Source organism: Rhineura floridana, chromosome 20 (genome assembly GCF_030035675.1).
Source record: "Rhineura floridana isolate rRhiFlo1 chromosome 20, rRhiFlo1.hap2, whole genome shotgun sequence".
Lineage (NCBI taxonomy): Eukaryota > Metazoa > Chordata > Lepidosauria > Squamata > Rhineuridae > Rhineura > Rhineura floridana.
In genome coordinates, this window is record NC_084499.1 from 6,412,628 (window position 1) to 6,438,988 (window position 26,361).

General features: G+C 48.1%; 2 protein-coding genes across 5 annotated transcripts in view; one reads left to right on the forward strand and one right to left on the reverse strand.

Moving 5' to 3' along the window:
• Window positions 1-25,296, forward strand: CFAP157 (cilia and flagella associated protein 157). 4 transcript variants are annotated; one of them, XM_061604478.1, is made up of 9 exons: window positions 1-201; window positions 6,561-6,832; window positions 9,220-9,373; window positions 10,614-10,881; window positions 12,201-12,331; window positions 15,242-15,392; window positions 17,237-17,421; window positions 21,662-21,815; window positions 23,129-25,296. In XM_061604478.1, exons 1-9 carry the CDS (start codon window positions 65-67, stop codon window positions 23,243-23,245), a joined length of 1,569 nt encoding a protein of 522 aa, XP_061460462.1. In that variant the 5' UTR covers window positions 1-64; the 3' UTR covers window positions 23,246-25,296. The 4 variants fall into 4 exon arrangements, with proteins under 4 accessions (XP_061460462.1, XP_061460463.1, XP_061460465.1 ...); XM_061604479.1 differs by lacking the exon at window positions 1-201 and adding an exon at window positions 2,520-2,619; XM_061604481.1 differs by lacking the exon at window positions 1-201 and adding an exon at window positions 3,025-3,134.
• Window positions 25,172-26,361, reverse strand: part of PTRH1 (peptidyl-tRNA hydrolase 1 homolog) — a 13,833-nt gene continuing 12,643 nt past the window's right edge. Inside the window, exon 5 of the mRNA XM_061604482.1 lies at window positions 25,172-26,085. Coding sequence (XP_061460466.1) covers window positions 25,858-26,085 — 228 coding nt within the window. The 3' untranslated portion in view covers window positions 25,172-25,857. The remainder of the gene's footprint in view (window positions 26,086-26,361) is intronic.

Sequence of the window (26,361 nt, forward strand, 5' to 3'; positions counted from 1 at the left end):
GCCCTTTTGAGCCTGTCGCCCCTAACCTTGCGCTCAAGCCCCAGCAGCGGCTTCTGCAACCGCAATGGCCCCCAAGAAGAAAGCGGGGCGCAAGAAAGAGGAGGCCCCCAAGGAGCCAGAGGTGGACAGTGACATTGTGCCTGAGCACAGCCGGGAGTTTTACTTGATTCAGATCCGGGATCTGGAAGGGCGACTGGCGCGGTAGGAGAAGGGGAACATTGCTGGTGTGGGAACATGAATCATGTATCCTTTGATGCCTATCTGTGCTTTACAGAAGGGGGAGTTCTCATAGAGCACAGACACTGAGTTCCACAAACCTTTGCTATACATTTGCCTCTTGGCTATGGGAAGCATCCCTTTTCTTGGTGACCAGGGTACCAGCAGGGTAGGACTTTGGGGCAGAGGTCTGTGGCCCCACTCAGCAACATGAGGAGGAGGGCCCTGAAACAGCAGGGCTGTCTTGCCGCATTTCAAAGTAAGTGAAGTTATACACATTAAAGACCATCCCCTACCACACACACACAATAAGACCATTTGAAGTAAGTTGATGTGTCTTAGTTTTGAGATCATTCCAATGATCCTTGAGATTTGAGTTTGTTTTAATATAGATAGCAGTGCTTTTATAGATACCTGCCTATAAAGAATATGAGTTTGAAATTTGAGTCAGCTGGCCAAAAATGAGTTAAGCGGGATGGTGCCATAGCAGATAAAATTAATATTGCTCTCTTGTCAGAGCATTCACTGGTTTTGTGTGAAAGGCTGATATTAATGCATGTAATATATTAGGACCATTGACACATCAACAAATCATGGGAAGCACTGAAGTGGTCAGAGTCTAGCATAATAGGGGCTCTTCTCAATACCAAACTAATTGGTTTTATCGGGACAGTAAAAAAACTTGTTTAATGGTAAGAAAAGATGCCAGGAAAGGCTGATCATTCTGCAAAGATAATAAAGGGATTTATTATCATCTAGGAAGCAATACACATTCCTCCTACCATTAAAGAGGGGGACTCTAGATCATGATGACCAGAGTCTAAAGTTACCTAAATGAGGCTGCAATCCTAACCCCACCTAGGAGAAAACTCCATTGAATTTAATGGGACTTACTTCTGAGTAGACATGGTTAGGCATGCACTGTTAACCAGTATTGTCAACTCCCCAAAACAGTCAGATTGAAGATGAAAAGTTTGCCTGCGTTTATTCGGAACTCTATTGTTATTTATTCATTCACAATATTTATAAACTGCTTTTTGCCATGCAGTGACCGCAAAGCAGCTTCAAGCATTAGAATAAATTAACACAACATTGAAACATCATGTAGAAATATCATAAGTTTAGCAACAGAGCAATGTGTCAGCATGGACAGTCCCACAGTCTAGAACAGCCTTTCCCAACCTTTTGGTCCCCAGATGTGGCTGGACTACTATCATTCCTGACTATTGGCCATGCTGGCTGGGGCTGATGGGAGTTGTAGTCCCACAACATCAGGGGCTGGGAAAGGCTGCTCCAGAGTAATCTTAACCTGATCCTTCAAATGCCTGGGGGACCCGACATGTTTTGATTAGACCCAGTGTAGGGAGCCATTAGCCCTCCAGTTGGTTATAAACTATAACTCCCATCAGCCCAGCAAGCATGGCCAATGGTCAGGGCTAATGGGAGTTGTAGTCCAGCAACATCGAGAGGTCAAAGTTTCCTTATATGTGGATTAAAGGAAGAAAACCCATCAGTGACATAGGTTACTTCTAGGGGGTGGGAGTTCCATAGATGGCTTGCAGCTAGAGAGCTCCTGATCCCCCGTCCCCACACAGCAAGCACCCAGGCTGGCTGAAACGAGGAAAGACCTGAGGTCTCAAGTCACTCAGAGCTTCAGATGTTAGGATTCCTCCCTCTCCCCACACACAGACATATCAAACATGTGGACACAGAAGGAATGATAAAATCTAGGACCGAGGTGGGGAACCTTTTCCAGGTTGAGGGCCACATTGCCTTCTGGGCAACTTCTTGAGGGCCACATGCCAGTGGTGAGAGGGGACAGATCAAAGAGGTCGGAGCAATCAAGGTAAATGTTACCTTTGTTTGGTAGACGAGTATCTGTACACGTACCCTTCTCTCTGTCCTCCATCCAGACAAGGACGAAGCATGATCAGGGTTCAACCATCTGTTCCAACCAGGCAAAAACACTTGGAGTGCGAAGCAAGACAGGGGAGGGGGTGTGACCTAGGGAAAAGGGGTGTGGCCTGGGGAGAGTTCCAAGGACTAGACAGAGAGGTCTGGAGGGCCACATTTGTCTTCCAGGCCTGAGGTTCCTTATCCCTGTGCTGCGATATAACACGCACACACACACCTTTTGGTTTAAGGCAGACTTCTCCAACCAGCTGTTCCTCCTCCTCCTCCTCTTCCTCATGATTGATACCACCCGCTTGATTGCCAAGAGGAGAGCCAGTGAGCAAGCAGGCAGTGGCAACTATTGCTCCTCCCTCTCTCCACCGCTGTTCTCTGGGCCAGAGCAAGAGGACCAGCAAGCAGATTACGGTGGTGAAGAGGAGAAGAAGGTCCAGTGGCTGCAGATCCTCAGCAGATGCCTCACCACTGGCCAGTGAAGGTGGATCCCTTAGGGTAAAAGGGGTGTTGCTCCCACCAATCTCAATCTGCCCCTAAGAGCCTGCCTTCCTACTTGCAACCAGCCCAGGGCTTGCAACTGCTTAGTTATAGCGTTAACATTGTCCAATTTGGCAAGCATGAGGAGTGGGGTAACAGGAGAATTAATTGGCTATGCCTGCCATGGCTCTGGCGCCACCTACTGTTCGCCTTCCTGCCTTCAGCCCTACCAGTCCCAATGGGCACCAGCTGCCACTGGCCCCGCCCCTCCTCTTTAGGGGATTGACAGATCTTGGAGCTTCTCACATTGCAAAGCAAGCAATCAACACACAAAAGTTTTTTAAGACTAAAGCTGCACAATTGCCTGGATGTTGGGATGGGGGAGGAATTTAATTCGGTTTGCATTTAAAGCTGAACTGAACTAATTCCCACGTTCTGAAACAATATGCGAGCCGAGATTAAGCCATCCTTTGAAATTCTCACTGCTCCGAATTCTCCAGCCAAGTAATCTGTACAGAAATGCATATACTAAGGTAAAGTGTGGCTAAAAATGCATATAGTAGTGAAAATAACATAAAAACGCATTGTATCAGGGTAAACTGCTTTACAAAAAATGTATAAATTAGGAGACATTTGCACTAAAATTTAAGAAGTTTTTTAAAAATTGCAAGCAGATGGGGAGAACTGAACTTGAGGTCTCCTTTAACTGTCAGCTTGTTGAAATTAATGAATCTGTTAGTCGTGTTTATTAACTTCAGTGGGCCTACTCTGAGTAGGACTAGCATTGACTACGATTTGTATGTGCTAATTTGTATGTTTACCTGTACATTTATAAATAATTGCTATAATTCAAATAAACATGGAATGCATCTCACCAGAGTGAGGAAGTCTGTGGATGGGCAGCTTCAACAGAGAACTGTCCTCTGTAGGGTAGCTAAAGGTCACCCCAGTAACCTGCCCAGAGGACCAGGTCATTCCGCTGCTGAAAGGGCTGCATTGGCTACCAGTTTGTTATCAGGCCAGGTTCAAGGTTCTTTTGTTGATTCACAAAGCCCTATACAAATTGGCAGAGCTTGGCAAAGTTACTTTTTTTGAACTACAACTCCCATCAGCCTCAGCCAGCATGGCCACTGGATTGGGCTGATGGGAGTTGTAGTTCAAAAAAAGTAAGTTTGCCAAGCTCTGCAAATTGGGCCCGAAGTGCAAACAATCTAGGGAGTCACTCCATGCACCTTCCAGAGGAGGTCCCGGGTAATACAGCCTGGTCTACCCAGCAGGGCTGGTTCACCATCCCCTGGGATGTAGAACGTCAAAGTTGCTGCCCACAAGCCAGTCTTCCAATGTGCTGTGACTGCTCCTTTGGGTTTAATCCTGGCTCCACCGAAAGCAATGAGAATCGCATCTGCAGCTTTAAGGGCCACCTGATTACTCACACTCTGCCTCAATTGCTGAGGCAAGAGTGTCTGCAGAAATATTTCAGTGGGAGCAGGGGCAAGGTCTATGAATTGTTACTGCAGGTCAGTGGCAACCCACTCCACACATCATTATATTTAGAATTCGAGGGAGGCGACCACCACCACCCCTGCGGAGACAAACCCCGCGGTTTTGGGCTGCATAAACAGAGCTATAGTTTCTAGGTCGAGGGAAGTAATAGTCCTACTATATTCTGCATTAGTCAGGCCTCATCTGGAATACTGCGTTCAGTTCTGGGTGCCTCATTTTAAGAAAGATACAGACAAGTTAGAGCGGGTTCAGAAGAGGGCGACGAAGATGATAGCCGGTATGGAGAACAAGTCTTATGAGGAAAGGTTGAAGGAACTTGGCATGTCCATTCTGGTGAAGAGAAGGCTGAGGGGTGATATGATTGCACTCTTTAAGTACCTGAAGGGCTGTCACATAGAGGAGGGTACAGATTTGTTCTCTGCTGCCCCAGAGGGTAGGACTAGGTCTAATGGTTTTAAGTTGCAGGAGCGTAGATTCAGATTGGACATTAGAAGGAACTTCTTGACAGTACGGGCAGTTCGGCAATGGAACCGACTGCCTAGGAAGGTGGTGGGATCCCCTTCGCTGGATGTCTTCAAGCAGAGGCTGGACAGCTATGTGCGGGAGATGCTCTAGCTGTGGATTTCCTGCTGTGAGCAGGGGGTTGGACTCGATGGCCTACAAGGCCCCTTCCAACTCTATGGTTCTATGATCCTTGCGCTGAGGTCTTCTGCTGGGGCACTTTTGGTGGTCCCACATGCCCCTGAGGTTCAGGTGACCTTTAGCAGGGGCTGAACCTCTAGCATGGCAGCCCCTTCCCTGTGGAGTTCCTGGCCCAGAGAGGTTTGGCAGGGAGTCATCCCTGCTCAGTTTTAGTCATCTTCTAAATGTATTATTCAGATGGGTCTTTCGAATCTGAGATTCTTTGCCATCTAGCTCTTACTGATGTTTGACATTTTCATTGTTTTTACTTTGTATACCCGCCTTCATATTAAAGTTTTTACAGGATGTAACAATTGGGATGACATTTAAATATAAAAATATTAAATTATTTATAAATATAAAATATTTACATTATTTTATTTTTTAAAATATTTAAATAAAAAAGATAAAACCCTTTATTTCACATGGTGGTGTCCATTTGCCCCATATGGCGTAACAATACCCTGGAAAAGGAGGCCTGCAAGCATGTGACGGAGTTGCCCACTCCACTGGACAACTGCAGCTTGCACCTGAACATCTCAGATGAGATGGGGGAGAGGGCTACCAGCTCAATGACCTGAATGTCAACAAGCATTGATGACTGGTGACAACTAGGTACCTTGGCACATCCCAGTCCAAAGGAAGAATATTAGTTTAGCACTTGAAACAACGCTGCTTGAGTATTGCAATAAGCTGACCAAAAACCTTCTTCCTCCTTCAAAAACCCCAAAGAGTTGTGGGGAGAGTCTCTAAGGCTGTAAACACATTAGTCGCCAGACCAAAGCCTTTCCATTGGCCGCACCTGGAGGAGAATGGGTTGATCTGCCAATCGGTTGTGAAATCTCTTTGATGCAGAATAATGATAGTAATCAACCCTCACGCAAGCAACTCCCACCAGGTTTTTACAGTAAAAGGGGGCAGGATTTGACTAGCATCATGTGCCCCCATTTTCAGAAAAGAGAGGTGGAGACACACTGGATCTGGCAGAACAGGGAGTGTGTTTCTACCCGAATAGACCTCCAGGGTGGGAAACTTGTGGCCCTCCAGATGTTGCTGGACTCCAACTCCCATCAGCCTCAGTCAGCATGGCCAACAGTCAGGGATGATGGGAACTGTGGTCCAGCAACATCTGGAGGGGTGTAGGCTCCCCATCTTTGCCCATGCACCTTTCTATTTAAAACTGAGCCCAGTGTTAGTCCTGGTCAGAGTGAAAATGGAAATGGCCTGTCTTCAAGTCAATCCCAACTTACGGCAACCCTATGAATAGGGTTTTCATGGTAAGCGGTATTCAGAGGGGTTTACCATTGCCTTCCTCTGAGGGTGAGAGGCAGTGACTGGCCCAAGGTCACCCAGTGGGCGTCATGGTTGTGTGGGCATTCAAACCCTGGTCTCTCAGGTCGTAGTCCAACACTCTAACCACTATGCCACACTGGCTCGCCACTGAAATTAATGGACATGACAATCTTAGGCCTATTCACTTCATTGGGTCTACTCTAGGTAGGACTTGGTTGAGCACAACCCTGAGGATGGTATTCAGTGCTAGCCCTACTCAGAGTACACCCAGTGAAGTTAATAGGCATGACTAACTGTGGTTCATGAATTTCAGTGGGTCTACTCTGAGTAAGACTTAGCAGAACACAGCCCTGTTTCTTCTTCCTCTGCCACCATCACCTAATGGCCCACATGGGAACGGGATCCTGTCTAATCCAACACTCCCAGCTGCTGCATCTTCTGATGAAGTGGATGTTTTTTCCCCCCATCCTTGCTTTGTTTAGATACCAGAAGAAATGGGACGAGCTGCAGGTGAGTGAGGAGCTCTTCCGGGCGGAATATGAGAAGATGGTTGGAGACAACAAGGAGATTGTGGCCTTTCTGAAGAAGACGCTCAACCAGCGGGTGGATGAGATCGCGGATCTGACTGAGCAGCTCCAGAACTTGCAGCAGGCCAAAGACACGGAGAAGGACGCTTTCGAGGCCCAGCTAGGCCAGCTTAGGCACGAGTTCCAGGAGACGAAGGACCAGCTGACGTCAGAGAATATGGTCCTAAGTAAGGCCGGCCGGCTGATTGTTGAAAAAGCAAAAGGGGAGGATGGTGTAGGCTCCTCGCCCTGCCTTCACAGGCCCTGCACTTTCCCAAACTACTTAAGCATGCTGAAGGCAAAATCTATATTTTTTAAATCTATGCATACATCATTCCTTCTATTTTTGATGTCCAGGTTGAGTAACGCTGCTTATGCAGCCAAAACGGCACCACCCGCACATGAGAGGGAGGTACCGGCAGGCTGCTGGGGCAATCCATATGGTTGCAGAAAATTATTATTATTATTATTGTTGTTGTTGTTGTTGTTGTTATTGTTATTAGTTTATTTATACCCCACCATTTGGCCAAATGCCCTCAAGGCGGCTTACAAAAAACACAAATATAAAATACAATGTAAAGATGCATCAATAAAACAATACCAAATACAAAATACAAGCTGCAAAAATTAAACAACAATGCACATAATAGCTCTTAATGGTGGCTTTATCCGTGGTACAAGTAACTGCATTTTCTGTGTTAAATTCCAGTCTCCTCAAAGCCAGCTGACTTGCATTTGCAACCAGGTCTATAGTTTCATATGTTTGTTATTGGGAAGGGAATGTCCTGGTTTTCTTGGGCGTCCAGCTGCCCCAGTAAGGTGACAGAGGGCAACCCCACTGCCCCTCGGGGGACTCCAGGGGTGTCTTGCGCGGAACTTCCTCCTCCTCCTCCACTGCTGCCGTCGCCGTGGGCAGCATCCGAGTCTAGCTGGGCAGGGTGAAGTCGGTAAACTCGAACTCGGACCTCAAGCCTGGTTAAGAGCAAGCCAAGGACACAGACATGCTGAAAGCTTTATCGCCACTATGTTGACCTCCTTACTGACTTCATAATGGCAGGTCACAACTGAAAAGCAAATCTTTGGAAAGGAGGGGGGCTTAAGGACTGGAAAACCCTAAAAACAGCATAATGAGGCTTGAGCATGCTCAGTGGCGACAGAATGCAGACTGACACTCTGTGGGGGTGGGGGTGGGAGGCAGAAAACCAGGCTGAGGGGAATGGAAAGGTCTGGCTGGAATCCTAAATGGGGAGCGCTCCACACAGCAACGTTCTGCTGCATGCCGTCCTTGTTCAGACCCTGTTTCTCATGCATGCAAAATTGTTTGTTCTTAAACGCTTCATATCATTACTGCATGTAACAACGGAGGTGAAATTTCCTTAAGGCTTTCTGCACGGCTAATATCGAAAAAAATACATGTGTATGTGCAGTGGTGTGGTTTAAAAAAGGCTTTGGGGCAGGCCCCCAAACTATGGTGTTTGCTGTTGGGGAAACGTATGTTGCTTTAAAAGACTAGTGCTGCCTGGGAGCCTCTCTGCCCTCCCCCCCATGCTCAATCTATGTATTTGAAAATTAAAAAATGAATCTATTATTGTACAACTGCCACAGGTTTTCAGCACTCTGTCCTCACATGGGAGCTGAGCCTGCAAACAGCTTCCACTCCCCCCAACCCTCCCTCCACACCTTTCCCACCTGCAAGCAAGAAACAATCTTATTCTGCTCTAAGGCCAATTAAATAATTACAATTAGATTCTGTGCATTGTATGCCCTGTATAGCTTGCTTGGCTAAGGACTTAAGGTATCTTTCCCCAACTTGGTGCCCTCCAGATGTTTGGGACTACAAGTCCTATCAGTCCCAGCTAGGTATGGGGTGGGTGGGAACTGGATGTGGTTTGCATTTAAAGCCGAATTTATCAAATTCACCCTTCCTGAAACAATATGAGAGCCAAAACACAGCCGTCCTTGGAAATTTGCACTTGTCCAAAATTTGTGATGCAGTTCTGCAACCAAACAGCATTTACAAATATGCATATATTAGGGAGAAATGTGCATAAAAATGAATATATAAGTGAAAATACAACATTAAAATGCATTATATTAGCAGCAATGGCTTGTAAAATTGTGTTTTGTTGTTATGTGCCTTCAAGTCGCTTATGGCGACCCTGTGCATCGGTGACCTCCGAGAGCATCTGTCACGGACCATCCTGTTCAGATCTTGTAGGAGAAATTTGCACTAAAATGCTAGAGAATTTTCATGAGGATTTTTTAAATAAAAAAATTGATTAAAAATTGATTAAATCTCTATGCAGAAACTTGGAGAACGGAATTTAAGAATGGAAAAGTGTGACAATGAGAGAACTGAAACTTTCCATCCCTACTCCTAGCTGTGCTGACTGGGGCCGATGGGAATTGTAGCCCCAAACATCTGGAGAGCATCAGGTTGAGGAAAGCTGATTTAAAGCCTTCTTGGATTGTTCCTGCTTCTGACTGTTTGCTCCCCTCCTCACCAGCCCCCCTTCCTGGGTAAAGGAGGGAGGTCATGTGTTTGTGGCTTAAGGTCAGGATTTCTGTTTGCCAGGTGGCAAGCTGGCTGCACTGGAGGAATTCAGGATCCAGAAAGATGAAATCATGTACAAGTTTTCCGAACTCGAGGGGCAACTGATGAAGCAAGAGGAAGATCATAAGGAATTCATCTACAACCTGGAGAAGAAGGCTGTGATTGATAAAGAGAGGTGTGTGTACCGTGTGATGGGTTGAGCAGCTTTCGCCAACCTGGTGCCCTCCATATGTACATGCTGGCTGGGGCTGGGAGGAGTTGCAGTCCAAAACATCTGGCGGGCACGAGGTTGGCGAAGGCTGGGGTTGATCAAGGGGGTCATTATGCCAACTGTTTGGTAGGACATGGGTCAGGGATGGGCAGACTCCAAGGGTACAACATCTATGTTTTAATTCTTTTAACAAGTTTTTTACATGAACCCCATGAAGATAATGGCTGGGCGGTGAGGGGTGGAGCCAGGGGCAAAATGGGTGGCATGGGGTGGAGCCAGTTACTCACTCCAGCCCCACGCGTCATGCGCTGGGAATGATGTGCACATCAGTAGTAGCAGGTGACGAGAGAGGCCTCTGCCAGAGACTCTGGGAGCTACTGCCTGTCTGAGTAGGCAACAGCTGATTAAAAAAGGTAAAGGTGTCCCCGCACTTGAGTCGTTTCCGACTCTTAGGGTGACGTCTTGCGACGTTTACTAGGCGGACCGTATAAATGGGGTGGGATTGCCAGTTCCTTCCCTGGCCTTTCTTTACCCCCCAGCATATGCCGGGTACTCATTTTACCGACCATGGATGGATGGAAGGCTGAGTGGACCTCGACCCCTTTTACCGGAGATTCGACTTCCTCCTTCCGTTGGAATCGAACTCCAGCCGTGAGCAGAGCTTCGGCTGCGTTACCGCTTACCACTCTGCACCACAGAGGATCTAACAGCTGATTAGGTGGACAAATTATCTGGCTTGGAATAAGGCAGTCTTTTGTACCTCTCCCCCATACACACAGCCTATTTTACTCATCCCTATTATAGGATGACAGTGTGATTTTTAAAAAATGTATATTTTTATCTTTTCTACGGGTTGCAAACCACCTTGAATATAGTAATGCAAAAAGGCGTGTAAGTGGGGATCTGGTCGGTCACTGTGAAGACAGGCTGCTGGACTAGCAGAGCTTTTGTCCTGATTGATCAGGGCTTTTCTTGTGTGCCTGTATAGAAATTAAAAATGAAATTAAATGAAATGTCTTACGTTGCCTGGGGCAGGAGGAAAGAGGACCCTTGGATGCCTTGCTTGAGGGTTCCCCACTGGAGGTAGATCAGTCACTGGCCAATCCACCCTTGCTAACTCCCAGCTGCAACGGCAGGGGGCTGGGTGTGCTGACTGCCTGCTCCACGCTGGTGTGGTGACGCCTCCTTTGCCTCTCTCTCCCAGATTAAAAAAGGAGATGATGCATCGGGTGAATATGGTGGCTGCTGAATTCCGTAAGGTCGCCCACAGCCAGATGGCAGAGACCACCAAGCGCACCATCCGAGAGAACGTTGCCATCAGCTTCCAGCTGACCAAGATAACCGAACAGAGCTTCCAACTCGTCCAAGAGAATGACCGGCTCAAGGAGGTCCACTCGCAGACTCTGAAGCAGCTGCAGCTGTTGGAGGAAAACGAGAAGAAGATGGCCAAGAACAGCCTCAGCAACCAGAAGGTGAGAGTCGTCCTCTGCGAAAGTGCAGGGCTGGGCCATGAGTCATCCGCAGGGGTAGCCAACGTGGTGCCCATCAACCTCAGCCGGCATAGTCAATGGTCAGGGATGATGGGAATTATAGTCCAAAAACTACAACTCCCATCAGCCCCAGCCAGCATGTACCTTTAACTCTAGCCACATTCATACCATGCATTTATTCCACTTTAAACAGACATGGCTTTGCCCAAAGACTCTTGGGAAGTGTAGTTTGTGAAGGGTGCTGAGAACCCTTGTTCTCCTCACAGAGTAATTTAACAGTCAGTCCTTCTTCCCAGAGAACTCTCGGAAGTGTCGCCCAGTGAGGGAAATAGGGGGTCTCCTAACAACTCTCAGCACCCTTCACAAACCACACTTCCCAGGATTCTGTTTAAAGTGGAACAATAGCGGAACGGATGTTTGGTGTAAATGTGGTCTCCCACGTGCACTCGTTTTTAAGCAGAGCTTGGAAAAGTTACTTTTTTAAACGACAACTCCCATCAGCCCCAGCAAGCATGGGCACTGGATTGGGCTTGATGGGAGTTGTAGTTCAAAAAAGTAACTTTTCCAAGCTCTGCGTCCAGCTAATAGACCAGATGTCTAAGTGCCATCGTGAACACATAATCTTTGTACTCAAGCTCATGGGAATTCTGACAGGTTAGCCGTCTGTTGAGTAATTCCATATAGCCTCGTTTTAGTGCCCGGTTGTTGTCATGCTATTCTAACTATTATGAATTAGGATATTGGTGGTGGAGGAGGTTAGTTATTCCTCCATATCCTGCCCTGGGACCTTTTGGTGAAGGGCAGGAAATAAATATATTTAACAAATAAAACCATAATGAATGCAGCCTTCCCCAACCTGGTGCTTCCCATATGTTGCTGGACTACAACTCCCATCACCCCTGACCGTTGACCATGCTGTCTGGGGCTGATGGAATCTGGAGTCCAACAACATCTGGAGGGCTTTAGGTTGGAAGAAGGCTCCTGACATTTAGGGAGGGAAGGATCTGCCAGTTTTGGTTCTCTCCATTCCTCATTTTTCCAATTTTAAATTCAGTTCTCTGCATTTCTGCAGCAGTTTGCCTTTCTTTAAACGAAAATCTTTCAGCATTTTAGAGCAAATTTCTCCTAATAAACGTATTTTTGTGTACAGTTTTGACTAATGTACACATTTTTGCAAGCAATTTCTCCCAATATAGGGCATTTTTGAATGTTATTTTCGCTCCTGTCTTGTTTTTTTACACACACATTTACCCAGCATATGCCTTGATGTCTAACCTTTCACGTGTGCGCTTGGTACACAGATGATCTGGATGCTCACCAGCAAGTGCAAGGAGCTGCAGGTGCAGGTGGACGAGTACACGGAGATGAAGAAGGTCATGGCTCAAATACAGGACACCAACGAGATGCTGGAACAGCAGAATCTGCTGCTCAAGTTAGTGTTTGAACAGGATGGGTACAGGCTAGTCATTCGTTTGGGGAAGAGGAGCCTGAATTTAGGCCCACTTCCAGGCTTAACTGCGGAGCCTGGTGGTCCAACCCTAGCTACACTGGAACTCATGGACAAATGATGAAACTGAATGCTGGAGAATTCCGGGCAGAAAAAAGAAAGGGCTTCTTCACGCATCACATAGTTAAACTATGGAATTTACTGCCACCGGAGGCAGTGATGGCCACCAACTTGGACGGCTATAAAAGAGAATTAGACAAATATATATTTCTATTTATGACATTTATACCTTGCCTTTCTTTTCATGATTGAAACCCAAGGCAGCTTACAGATGGTTCCCACGCGGTCTCCCATCCAGGCAGCGACCAGACCTGACGCTGCTTAGCTTCAGCAAGGAGCTGGCCTCATGTGCCTTCAGACCATAGCCTGGGACCTCCTATATGGTGGATAAGGCCATCAGTGGCTACTAGCCAGGTTGGCTATGCTCTCCCTCCACAGTCGGATGCCAGTTGCTGGAAATCAGAGGTGGGGAGAGTGCTCTTGCGCTCAGGTCCTGCTTGCGAGCTTCCCATAATGGGCATCTGGTTGGCTACCATGAGAACAGGAGGCTGGACTAGATAGGCCACTGGCCGGACTCAGCAGGCTCTTCTTTGTTTGTTGCGATTTCTACCCCAGTTTGGGAGTGGGGGGTGGGAAGGAGCAGGTGCGTCACAACCGGGGTGCGGAGGGTGCGGACCGCACCCGGGTGACACCCTCAGGGGGGTGACACCCAGAGCCGCCCCGCCCGCCGCCCGGCAAGGCTGCGCCCTCCTCGGAGGCGGGCGGGCGAGATCGGGAGCAGCGTCAGCGGGGCAAGGGAGGCGCGCCGGCGTTCCCAGGCCTTCTCCGGCTGGGTGCCCCTCTGGCGCGCGCCCTCCCAGGGGCATGGACGGGGGTGGCTGGCCTAGAGTCCATGTGTGCGCGCGTGCGCGCATGCAAGCCCAGCCACCTCATCCATGCCCCTGGGAGGGCGCGCGCCTGAGGTCCGCACCACCACCCCCGCACTCCTGCTAGTGACGCTGCTGGGAAGGAGCATCCATGGGAGGGGGTTAGAAACCCTGGAAAATTAAAACAAATGTTGTGTGGTTTGCATTTGTATTTTGCGGAATTGTATTAATTCTCTTTGCCCATAGTGGGCTCTCTGGAGGCATTCAAGAGGCAGCTGGACAGCCATCTGTTGGGAATGCTTTGATTTGGATTCCTGCATTGAGCAGGACCCCTTCCAACTCTACTATTCTATGATTCTATGACTAGGGCTGCTAGGTCTCCAGCAGCTGAAGCAGCTGACTCAACAGGCAGAGTCTGCCAAAGTTACATGGTTGGCAACCCTTAAATGTTTTTTTTAAAAAACCTGTGAATTCGGCTGGAGGGGGGCCTTGCCAAAGAGCTACAGGTGTGCAGGCACAGGAAAATGGACCAAATCAAGAAAAAAAAATGATTTCCCTTCTTAAAACACTTTCCCCAGTTCAAGGTCATTCTCTGTTCAGTAAGCAGCGGTTTTGGGTGCAAATAAAAGCTGTGTGTATGTGTTGGGAAACTGGTGCAGGGCCCCAATCTGGATGCAGAGCACAGTTCTGATGGGCGTTCCACACATCTGCTTTTCCTCCGAAAGCTAGCTTAAGCACTTGTCTCAAAAATGTGTTTCATGTAAGGTGTAATTTGGCACCAGTAGGGTTGTCTCCCATGTTAACCCTACTCACAGCAGACCCATTGAAAGTGATGGGCATGACTAACTTAGGCACATTAATTCCAGTGGGTCTACTCTGAGTAGAACTTCCCTGGATAAACCCATAGTCATTAATAAACCTCTCCTCCAGGAATGTGTCTAATTCCTTGTTAAAGCCCAGGGTTCATCCCCACAACTTGTGGCAGGGAGTTCCATTAGTTAATTACATTTTCTGTGAAGAAATACTTCCTTCTATCCTCAGTCTCCCCTCATTCAGCTTCATTGGAAGATCCAGAATCATGATCACGAGCAAGGGGCGGGGGGGGGGGGAAGTTCCCTCTATTTACTTTCTCCACACCACGCAGCACTTTATAAACCTCTGTCATGTCTTCATCACCTTAGTCGCCTCTTCTCAAACCTTTTAGGTTTACACCCCAAACAGTGTAGTTTTTCTTCAGAGGGGAGTTGCTCCAGCCCACCCCCTGATCATTTTGGTTGCCCTTCTCTGTGCTTTCTTCAGTTCGACAATATTGTTTTTGAGACACAGCCACCAGAACCATATGTGGCTGGGGTGGAGAATCTGCAGCCCTCCAGATGTTGCTGGACTCCAAATCCCATCATAAGAACATAAGAAGAGCCTGCTGGATCAGGCCAGTGGCCCATCTAGTCCAGCATCCTGTTCTCACAGTGGCCAACCAGGTGCCCGGGGGAAGCCCGCAAGCAGGACCTGAGTGCAAGAATGCTCTCCTCTCCTGAGGCTTCCGGCAACTGGTTTTCAGAAGCATGCTGCCTCTGACAAGGGTGGCAGAGCACAGCCATCATCAGTCTCAGCCCACATGGCCAGTGGTTGAGGAATGCTGGGAGTTGAAGTCCATCAATCCTTGAAGGGCCACCGATTCTCCATCCTTGCTATACGGCATTCCAAATGTGGCATCTGCCATAGATTTGTACAAACCAAAGGCGTTTACAATAGTGGCAGCTTTCTTTTCAATCCCTTTCCTAATAAAGCCCCAGTATGGGATTTTCCCCCTCTCTCTTTCCTCCCCCCAGAGCTGGTTTGGCTTTTTCATTGAGCTAACCTCCACGACCCCAAGGTCTCTTTCTTGGGTTGTCACTGCCGGTTGTCCACTAACTAGCTTATTTCTCCTTCGCTGCCTACCCCTATTCCCGGCCTCTCCCAACCCACTCAGAGAGGAGCTGGATGTGCAGAATGAGGAGTTGCAACGGAAAGTCACTGAGGATCAACACCGAGCGAAGACCCGCGAAGAGGAACATCAGCGGCGGCTGAATGCCGAAAGAATCCTCAGGCACACTGCCCAGGCCCTCAAGGAAGTGTTGCTGGTGAGCTTCTGATCACTTCCGGGAATATAGGGACATGGATGGGAGGTTTGTTATTATTTGGGACCTCTTGCCACATTAAGAAAATCCGAGTCAGTCAGCCCTGTTTTCAGTTTTTGCTGGTTTTAATGGGTTGACTTTGCATGTATTTGCATTTCCTGGTCGATCACCCAGAGATCTCCCTGTAGATCCTTTCTTCCTGTCCTCCCTAGGGATGGTCAAATCTGCCCATTTTGGTTTCTCTCAGTTTCTCATTTTCCCAGTCTTAAGTTCAGTTTCCTACATTTCCACATCAGTTTGTGTGTGTGTGTGTGTGTGTGTGTGTTTAAAAAAGCCGCTTGAAATCTCACCAGCATTTTAGTACAAATTTCTCCTAATATATGCATGCCGGTTTTTTTGCAATGCAATTTTATGGGCACTTCATTCCAGAATATGCATTATTGTACACGTTACTTGGCTGGAAAGCTGCTTTAAACATTTGGGGAAGTGCAAATTTCAAAGGAAGGCTGTGTCTTGGTTCCTGTACTGTTTTGGAAAGTGAAAATGAGGTGGGTTCACCTTTAATTGCAAACCAAATTGAAGTGTAGACCCACCCATCTGTAGACCCACCCATCTACCCTTCAGTCCCAAGAGATATCAAGTTGGCTTTAGGGCATTGCCCATGAAAGAGCGATGTCAAAGCCCTGGGCCGTTTCAGTGTCTACCAAAGAAGAGACAGATCTGTTTTGCTGAGGCAAATATCACAAATACAGTGATGCAGATGCCATTGCGGTGTCACCAAACCAATGAGCAGAGGCTGAAAGAACTGGGCGTGTTTAGCCTGGAGAAGAGAAGACTGAAGGGAGATATGATAGTACTGTTCAAGTCCTTGCAAGGTTGCCACGCAGAGGAGGGCCGGGATCTCTTCTCAATCGTCCCAGAGTGTAGGACACTGAATAATAGGCTGGGAAACAAAAGGTTAAAGGGCAGTGGCTAACATGCTTCCTTGCACTGATGGGTCTACCAACTTGTCATTTTACAACAATTTAGTAGGAGTCACCCCTCCTCTCACAGATCTCCAAATGGCCTCCTTTGTCTGACCTGCCCTCTATGCTAGGACCTTGCGTCCAAAAAAATAAAGGGTCTACGACCTTCTTCAACCCTTGATGACTACACCCCTGTTAAAGGGGGACATGTCAGTGGTCTTCAAATACCTGAAAGGCAGTCAGGTCACATCTACACTATGCATTTAAAACACCCTTATCCCACTCTGACAGCCGTGGCTTCCCCCAAAGAATCCTGAGGTAACTGTGGTTTGTGCTTAGCCACTGTGAAGAGTTTTCTCGCTTGGCTAATAACATGCTTCCTTGTCCTTTTGTGCTGATTGGAGCCAATCGGCATGAAAGATGAGTCAGTCACTGAGAAGACTCTTCTCAGGAGCTAATATACGTCTCCCCTTTTGTGAATTCTTAAAATCAAGACGTTTCTTGCAATGTTCAGCTCCCAGAGGGAAAGATAGAGGGGGAGAAACCTATGCACACGGTAGTTTTATTCTGGTTCTATAATTCTGCAATTGCAGAAGAGATGGTGAATTCTGGAGTGTGGTGTGATTATCACGAAGGGACCCTGCATTTCTGAAGTTGCCACTACACTACTGCCCTTTAACCTTTTGTTTCCCAGGCGAAACATATCCAACCTAGTTTCCAGAAGAGTTCAGGTCGGGCAGAATGGGGCAGGTTGGGATCGCAGCATAAGGTTCTCTCCCCCTCCCCGTTCTAACTCTGGCATTTATTTGAAGTACAGGAGATAAACATGGCTGGAATCCAAAGAGACTTTTTCAGCCGTGCTTTTCCTTTCCACTCCCACAGGAACGCCCCTTGGATGAGGATGAAGATGGCCACTTCGATGTGATGTTCCACTTGCGGCGCAATGACGCACTGCAGGGCACCTTGAATCTCCTGAATAGAAGCATTGCGCGCATTGAGGCCAATCAGATTCTCCAGGCTGTCACTGTGGACACCAAGGTGGGAAAACCCACCAACATGGAGGGCAGGTAAGACAGAGGAGGCCATTCAGAGGAGGTCTATGACAGGAGGGGCGACTTCTGTTAAATTGTTAACAAACTGACAAGTTGGTAGACCCACCAGTTCAAGGAAACAGTCAAATATCGGTCGCTGCCTAGTAGAGACGTAAGAGAAATTTGATTCATTTCACACTGAAAGGTGAACCGACCAAATTTGCACTTTGCAAAACAATGAAAGCAAATCAAATGGACTGCCTTCAAGTCGATCCCGACTTATGGCTACCCTGTGAATAGGGTTTTCACAGTAAGCAGTATTCCAAGGGGGTTTCTGATTGCTTCCCTCTGAGGCTAGTCCTCCCCAGCTGGCGGGGGCCTGCTCAGCTTGCCACAGCTGCACAAGCCAGCCCCTTCCTTGTCCGCAACTGCCAGCTGGGGGGCAACTGGGCTCCTTGGGACTCTGCAGCTTGCCCACGGCTGCACAGGGGACAGGGCATGTAACCCCTGAGCCACTCACTGTGGGGGTTGTGAAAGTATTGTCCCCCTGGGGTCCCTTGTCCCTAGTTCCCCAAGGGGGGTCCTTTGCATCCGAGAACAGTCTCAACTCCTCTGGGTTTCTGCTTCTCAGGCAAAAACTCTCCCTCCTTCAGGAGTAATTACGGTAGTACTGCCACCATCCTTCTTCCTGGTTCCTTTCTCTGAGAGAAGGGATCTCAGAGTCCTTTGTGAATACTGACAGGATTAACCCGCATTAATAAAGGTAAACAGTAACAGAATCTTTAGTTCCAAGCCAATACACACCATTTATAAAAAGATAGTTTATTTAAAAGTAAATAAGATGGTATATACAAAAGAGGGAGCAGTGGTTTGTTTCCTTAAAGCTAATCACCCTCAGACAGGTTACAGGAGGTACATTGGCGTAACAAAGGGGAGAGGTTCAATACAGACAAAGGAATACAACAAAAGTCTATCTAAGCTAAGATCCTATACTTACAGCAGAGTTGTCTGGTTCCCAAAAGGCTTCTCTGTCCCACTTCAGCGAGTCGACGTAGTTGGAAATAGCAGAGCTTGGAAAAGTTACTTTTTTGAACTACAACTCCCATCAGCCCAATCCAGTTGCCATGCTGGCAGGGGATGATGGGAGTTGTAGTTTAAAAAAGTAACTTTTCCAAGCTCTGGGAAATAGGGGAACTAAGACTGAAGGATCATCCTTTTTTATGGAGTTTAACAGTCAACAAGGAGGGGGAAAGCAAATAGTCATATTCCGCCTCTGCCGGGATCTACTCCTTTGAAGTCTTTGAAGATAAGGGAGCTAGACAGCATCACCCAGGGGTCCTGATTTACACCCCCCTCTTCCTGACTTTTAATCCCAGGAAGCCGATAAGGGATAACAGCTAAGGATCAGTTGCATCTCCTTGCAAGGTTGCAAATTGACTGTCCGACACTGAGCTTCGGATCTCCCCCAGTAGGGAGTCCTAGGGAACCACAGGCTCCCAGAATTCTCTCTGGTTGATCCATTTCAGCTTGACCAAAGTTAGCTATTCTTGACAGGGGTGATCTTTAGCTGGCCCTTGACACCCAGGAGACACGAGTGGGGATTTAAACTCACAGACTCTGGACTCCCAGCCAGACTCTCCTCCCCACTGTGCTATACCAAAACAATGCACGACCCAAAACACAGCCATCCTTTGAAATGTGCACATCTCCAAATTTTGCCAAGCCATTTTCCAGCCAAGCAAAGTGTACAAAAAAATTATTATATTAGCAAAACTTGTTTTGCAAAAATGTGCATATTAGAAGAATTTCGCAGTAAAATGCTGATGAATTTTCATGAGAACTTTTTGTAAAAGAAGTAGCAAAACAATGCCAAAATGGACATATCCGCAGTTCCCTGCTGATAGTCTTCCAGGTCAGGTGATTTGTCCCTCTAGCCCAGGACAGAATGCAAGATCCTGTCAAGGGCTGCATTTCCTTAAGTGAGTGGGGCTGGAGCCAAAATTGAGCAGGTCATCCCCCCTCTTTTTTTCTGCTATTTGTTCTGTCTTTCATCCATCCCCTTCTCTCTCTCTCTCTTTCTCGGGGGGGGGGGACTCAATTCTCTCTCTCTTTCTGGTCTCCCTTTCCTTCTGGTGTCTTTCTTTCCTTTGCCACTAAGGATGGAAGGGTCTGTCCCTTTTGGTTCTGTCCCTTTGTCATTTTTTGCAACCTTAAGCAGTCCACATCTCTGCAGGAATTTGCAATTAAAAAAAAAAAAAAAACCTCAAGAAATTGATCAGCATTTTTAGTGCAAATTTCTCGTAATAAACATATTATTGTATGCAGTTTTGAGTACATATTTTTGGAAGCAATTTTCCCTATTATAATCCATTCCTGTATGCTATTTTCACTTATTTATTTTTATGCACACTATCCCCTAATATATGCATTTTTATAAGCATTCTTTCGTTGGAGAACTGCATCGTGAAATTCACATACGTACAAATTTTGAAGGATGGCTGTGTTTTGGTTGTCATACTGTTTTGGAAAATTTATTTATTCATTTATTTATTTATTGCACTTGTATACCGCCCCATAGCCGAAGCTCTCTGGGCGGTTTACAGCAATCAAAAACATTAAAACAAATATACAATTTAAAACACATATTTTGAAAACAATTTAAAACACAATTTTAAAATTAAAAACAATATAAAAACAATTTAAAAACACATGCTAAAATGCCTGGGAGAAGAGGAAAGTCTTGACCTGGTGCCGAAAAGATAATAGTGTTGGTGCCAGGCACACCTCGTCAAGCAGATCATTCCATAATTTGGGGGCCACCACTGAGAAGGCCCTCTCCCTTGTTGTCACCCTCCGAGCTTCCCTTGGAGTAGGCACCTGGAGGAGGGCCTTTGATCTTGAACGTAGTGTACGGGTGGGTTCGTATCAGGAGAGGCGTTCCATCAGGTATTGTGATCCCAAGCCGTGTAAGGCTTTATAGGTCAAAACCAGCACCTTGAATCGAGCTCGGAAACATACAGGCAGCCAATGCAAGCGGGCCAGAATTGGATGCGGATTTGATAGATTTGCCTTAAAATGCAAACTGAATCTAAATGAATTTCTCCTGCATTCCTACTTGCTACTCACATGAAGTTAGGCCGAGGGCTAGATGTGGCCCTTGGGCCAGTTGTGACCTAGCCAGTATTGTCAGCTCCGACTGGCAGGGGCTCAGGTAGAGAGAGATATTTCCTGTTCCCTGCTACCTGATCCTTCTAACTGGAGCTCCCAGGGACTCAACAGTGGTGCCAAGAAAAAAAAAATATATTGGAGGGAGGCACAGGAAGAGCAAAGTCCATTTTGTGGATGGGCAAACCAGATGGCTGACTGGAGAAAGAATGGTCTACTTCTTATCAGTGCCTCCATCTTAAACGCATGTAGCCATGTGCAGTGCAGACCCTGCAAGGTGTCTGGAGTAGAGGTAGTTTTATTTTTTTAAAAATTCTCTGAAATACATCTGATACTAATTTTGAGGAACTTCTAGGACTGGCACCTTATTTTTATTTATTTTTATTTCGATTAATGAGTCAGCCATCCCCCCCCATTTGTCACTGCTTACTCTGGCATTGAACCCATCATAGGAATGAGCCTGTCATTGGGCCCTTCTAGCTAAGGGTTGTCTACACTGACTGACAGCAGCTCTCCAGGGTGTCAGGCAAGGGGCACTCCCAGCCCTACTTGGAGATGCTCTTGGGGACTCAGCGTGAGAACATTTGCATGCAAAGCAGGTGCCCTACCACCAATCTGCGCCAACTCGATCATCCCAGAGTGCAGGACACAGAATAATGGGCTCAAGTTGCAGGAAGCCAGATTTCGACTCAACATCAGGAAAAACATCTTAACTGTTAGAGCCACACAGCAATGGAACCAATGATTTAGGGAGGTGGTGGGCTCTCCGACACCAGAGGCCTTCAAGAGGCAGCTGGACAGCCATCTGTCAGGAATGCTTTGATTTGGATTCCTGCATTGAGCAGAGGGTTGGACTTGATGGCCTTAGAGGCCCCTTCCAACTCTACTGCTCTTATGATTCTTAAAGTAAAGATTCCAGTCCTCAGGGTTCTGAATTAAGGGCTAAATTAGGTACAAAAATAAAAAGCTGCCTTGATGTTAGGCAGGCACCCTCGCTATACTGTTTTAGACACGGGGGGGGGGGCTTGACTTGGCTGTGTTTGGGCCTGACAGTCTGCACTGTCTATGGCTTCCCACAATGGCCCTCAGACCGTTTCTCTCCCACCAAAAGCCTCTCCACTGACGTCCACCTCATGGCTTCTCGCTTCATGTCGCACATTGATGTCAAGATGCTGGGGCCCCATCCCGTCCACAGCATGCCCTCTCTCAGCAAGATCTCTCGGACCCGGGTCGACACCCTGCGCCCCTATGCCAGCGCCACAGAGGTGAGTGGGGAACTCACTGGTTGGGGAAAAGGCTGCCAGGAAGGAGGGGGAGCAATAGTTACCACCGAGGCATGCCTGGTGTCTGTGAGGGTAGAATCCCCCCGGATGAGGACTGGGCTTCACATCTGAAAATCCGAGAGTCCAGCCCAATAGCTTTGAGGTGAAAGTGGGGTGTGTGTGTGAAGATGTGGGGCTACTTTTACTATTTGCAGCTGCAATGTTGTGTGGGAGGGAGGGTGTCGTCTGTGTATATGTGTGTATGAATTGCAGGTGTTTTGTTATTAATTTGTTACGGTTTTAAAATGTGTTGTAATGTCACTTTGGAGACTTTTGGGTCTCAAGCAACAAGTCTAACTAAGCGACCGCAACAATCCAGTCTCCCTGTGAAATTTCCTAAAAGAATCCCATATTGTCCCATGGTGGGACAATGGGCAACCGGAATGCCCCTCAGAATGACCGCCTGTTCAGATCTAGCTTTGTCTCAGGGCGTTTTGGTGGTGGTCGGGAGGGGAGATGGTGGCAGAAGGCAGCAGCAAGGCTGCAGGGGCACTGGGCTCCCCTCCCCCCCAACGCATCGCTCTCCTCTCCCTCCGAAAAATAGCTGAGACAGTAGCTATTTTGCAGGGCCGGCTCTACCAATAAGCAGAATGCAGCAACTGCCTAAGGTGGCAGATGCTGGGGCGGGGGGGGGGGGCAATCGCAGCATCGCCTGGCTGTTCCTCCGTAGCTTTTCCCCTGGGTTGGAGGACAGAGCTGCATATGCCACAGGGCCCATTTCTGGGATCCTATATTAGCCTGCTGCCTCTGGCGGGGTGGGGGCAATCCCATTTGGGCTATGCTGGCTGGGCCTAATGGGAACTGGAGTCTAGCAACATCTTGCAGGGCCACAGGTTCCCCACCCATGCTATAAAAACAAGTTTGAAGGGAGTGATTTGGAGTTGGAAGTCAGCGGGGGAAAGGGTTGCTGAACCCTCTCCTCAGCCCACTATATGATTTATATAATATGCAGGTTATGCCACCCAGATTTGGGGGACTGGAATATGGCAACCGTAGCCTGTCGTGCACCCTGTCAGCCAGCCTGCAGTGAAAGAGGCTACCCAAGCCAGAATCAACTGTCAGTCCAGCTGGCTTCTGTATGTGGCAGGGCGGATGGGAGCGGGGGCGCCATCTTGCCCTTTGCCTCAGGCAGCGAAATGTCTTGGGCCAGCCCTGTTCTTACGAGTTCAAGCTATCCCTGTTTTCATCTGTGAAAATCTGAGGGGTACAGAAGTAGTATCTGTACTGAATGCTTGCTCCTTTTCCCTGTCCCGTAGCCTCTAATAGCGGCCTGGAAAACAGAGGTGAAAGAGGAAGAGGTCAAGCCAGAAGAGGAAGAAGTCCCTCCTGAGGAACGGAGCCTGCCGGCAGCAGCGGCTCAGCTTGACGCATAGCAACTGACTGGGAATTAGGGAAAGGAGACAGAGCCAACCTTTATGATGGTGATCATTTTGTCTTGACTCAAGAGATAATGAGCATTCAGGGTAGGATCCGGAGAACTTTGTTTTCTTTTTTAAAAATGGATCTGCCTGCACAAAACTGCCTGATAAAACCGTTACGGAGCCACAGAGCGTGTTTTGAGCCAGCAATGGGAAGCAAGTAAAGCAGGAGGTGCAGCTGCCCTCTGGTATGAATGGCAAACCAAATTCCTAGGCTGGCTGCATTCCCTTGGGGATGGCCGCCCTACTGCCCTTGTACAGCAACAGGACTTTGGGGAGGTGGAATGCAGCTAGGATGGGACACACCCAACCCTTCCGGTACCTGAGGTACCCCTTTGTTTTGTGTCTTTTATGAATTAAAATGGGAGGCACACTTCAACCCTTATAGCATAAAAGGTTTACATTTTTAGAAGTGCGGGGAAACAGTTTTATTTATTTAAAGCAAAACAAGCATGCTCTTCAGCCATAATGCAGCTTACAGCTCAATTATAAACAAACAAGCAATTACCCACCTCAGAGGTATCATTCCCCCCCACACACACACACACCTCGTGCTGTGGCTTTTGCACACCTTCCCAGTTTGGGCACGAATGGGCAGTCTTTTCTGTGGCTGAGCACGTTTGAAGTTCCCCAAAAGCTTTTTAATGGAGTTCACTAAGATGCCATTTTTTCTCATGCCAGAGTTTGGGAATTGCAAGGCTGGGAGATCTGAGACATGTAAGCACAGCTGCACCGTGCCTTGAGAAAAAGAGGAGAAAGGGGGTCTCTTCTCCTTCCCTCCTTCCCTCAGTGCGCGGTGGTTTGTATCCAATGCGAATCCTATTCAGAGGGGACCCACTGAAATTGATGGACATTTCCACCCAAGGTGTATTAATTTCAAGGGGCTTACTGTTGAGCAGAATTTAGTTGGCTATAATCCAATAGGGTTGCCTACTCTTGAACTGGCCCCTGTATATATGTCTGTAAGAGCAGCTTGATCTGCGCTAATGGTTCCTCCTTCTCCCAATCATATCCCAACTTTCATCCAAAGAACTGAGGGCTGAACACACGGACAGAGTTACCCCGCCATCTTATCCTCATAGGAACCCTGTGAGGTGTGTAAGATGGCACCCACTGACCAGCCAGCATGGCCAGGGGTCAGGGAGGATGGGAGAGGTCAGGTCCAACAACATCTGGCACTAGGGAGCCAGGTTTGGGTCCTAATGGGCTTCCAGTCACCAATTCGTACCCAATACCCTTATTCCTGTTTTGCTGCCTGCACTTGGCTTCGCCCCGCCTAGCCCCAATCCAGGAAAGACATGGGGGGCCACAGGGCCAGCTCCTGTGACTCTGCCCACAGCTTAGACAGCTGCCTCTGCCCTTAACAAAGCCAGCTTTAGTTCCACAGGTGTACTGAGCCTACAACGTTCGGATCCAGTGGACAGCAGCCACCCTTGAGCTCAGTTCCCTGAAGCCTTAGGACAGATGTGGGGAACCGAGGGCCACCTTCCTAGGGCCAGTTGCCAGGGGCCAGAAGCAAAAACCGGTGGAGCAATGAATGTGAATTTGACCGTTGCACACTGGGCTGCGGGCTTTGCACACACACTCTTCATCTTCCACCAAGGAAAGGAAGACGCATTTATCAGAGTTCAGGGATGCGTTCCGGCCAGGCAAAAACAGAGCCAATGGCCTGAGGAGAGGGAGTGAGGCTGGGGAGGGCGTCCCAAGGGCTAGAGAGAGAGAGGCCGAGGGGGGGGGGCTGCCTTTGTGGCCTTGGCCTGAGGTTCCCCATCACTGTCTTAGAGAGAGCCCGCGGCCAACTTCCTTGCGATTTTAAGTTGAATCTTAAACTGTTGTAAAATGCTATCGTTACCCAAAACAGCACAGAGGAGAGTGGGCAAGGACAGGAATCCTCCACTTTAATCAACGGTCAGGTTTCGGAAAGGCAACGCTTAGGAAACCATCCCCCCTACCCCATGACTACCTCCGGAATATTAAGCAGTGGGCTTCAGTGCCACAAACAGATCACTCCCACCCTGACTTGATGTCCTGAGGGGGGGAAATGAATAAATTATGCAAAGTCAACGTGCATTTTCCTATTTTGCACAATTTGTTCTTCCGTCACAGAGAGACAAGGAACTAAGCAAAGCGCGGAAGCCCCCGCCCTCCAAACCCATCAGAGATGGCAACAAGGTACTGCCGACATATTTTCAAGCGTAACTTTCATAAGGGCTAGGAACACTGTTTTGTATGATAGCCGCAATCTGGGGGAGTTTCACATATCAACTGATTATGCTAATGCAGGGTAAGCTCGCTGGTGCATGGGATAGCCACAGCCTTAAGCTCCCTCTTCCTCTGACAACTTCTGTCCCCATTTGCTTAGCTCTGGGGGGTCACAATCCCACTCGCTATCCAGCAGTACTCTTGGGCATTCCCTGCCCATCTCACACCCCAGTCATTCTCAGACCTGCTAACAGCACGCGTGCCCAGGCCCATTCCCCACAAACTCTGTCCTGTCAACAGAAGGCCCCCAAACGACTTGCTTTCTGTGGACACAGGCTCGTAAGTGCCGAAAGCTTTAAATCCCGCTACGCACCCTCTGTCTCAAGAGGGCCCTTGACTGGTTCCCCAGAGGTAGCGGGGGTATCCGGGGTGCCGGCTCTCTGCTGGATGTGTCCGAGCAGGATTGCGACTGCCTGCTCAAAGACTGGCGGTAACAGCTCTTGTTCAGCCCTGGTGAACCTGCCCAGCACGTAGCGGTCCACAGCGACTTCCCCCACTGGGCGGCCAATGCCTATCCTGAGTCGGACCATATGCTGAAGCGGTGGGGGGGGGGAGAGATAAAAAAAAGAGGGGGGTTAGAACAGGTTTCATTCTGCATCTACATACATTTGAATTACTGATGTGGCGCTTAGCATTTATTACAAGGTTGGAACCAACAATAGTTCATTTCAGACACACTAAAGCGTGGTTTGCCCTAACCCAAGTTCTCAGCACCTAAACCATGGCTATAGCCTCCAAAGGTGCAACTAGAGTTTAAAACAGTGTACCTGTTTTCATTTCCCATCTGCTGGGCCGTCTGGTCTTTCTGG

Coding starts and splice junctions, on each gene's coding strand:
- CFAP157 (XM_061604478.1), top strand. CDS start 65: ATGGCCCCCAAGAAGAAAGCGGGGCGCAAGAAAGAGGAGGCCCCCAAG. Junction 10,882..12,200: donor ACAGCCTCAGCAACCAGAAG/GTGAGAGTCGTC, acceptor CTTGGTACACAG/ATGATCTGGATGCTCACCAG. Junction 15,393..17,236: donor CCCTCAAGGAAGTGTTGCTG/GTGAGCTTCTGA, acceptor CCACTCCCACAG/GAACGCCCCTTGGATGAGGA.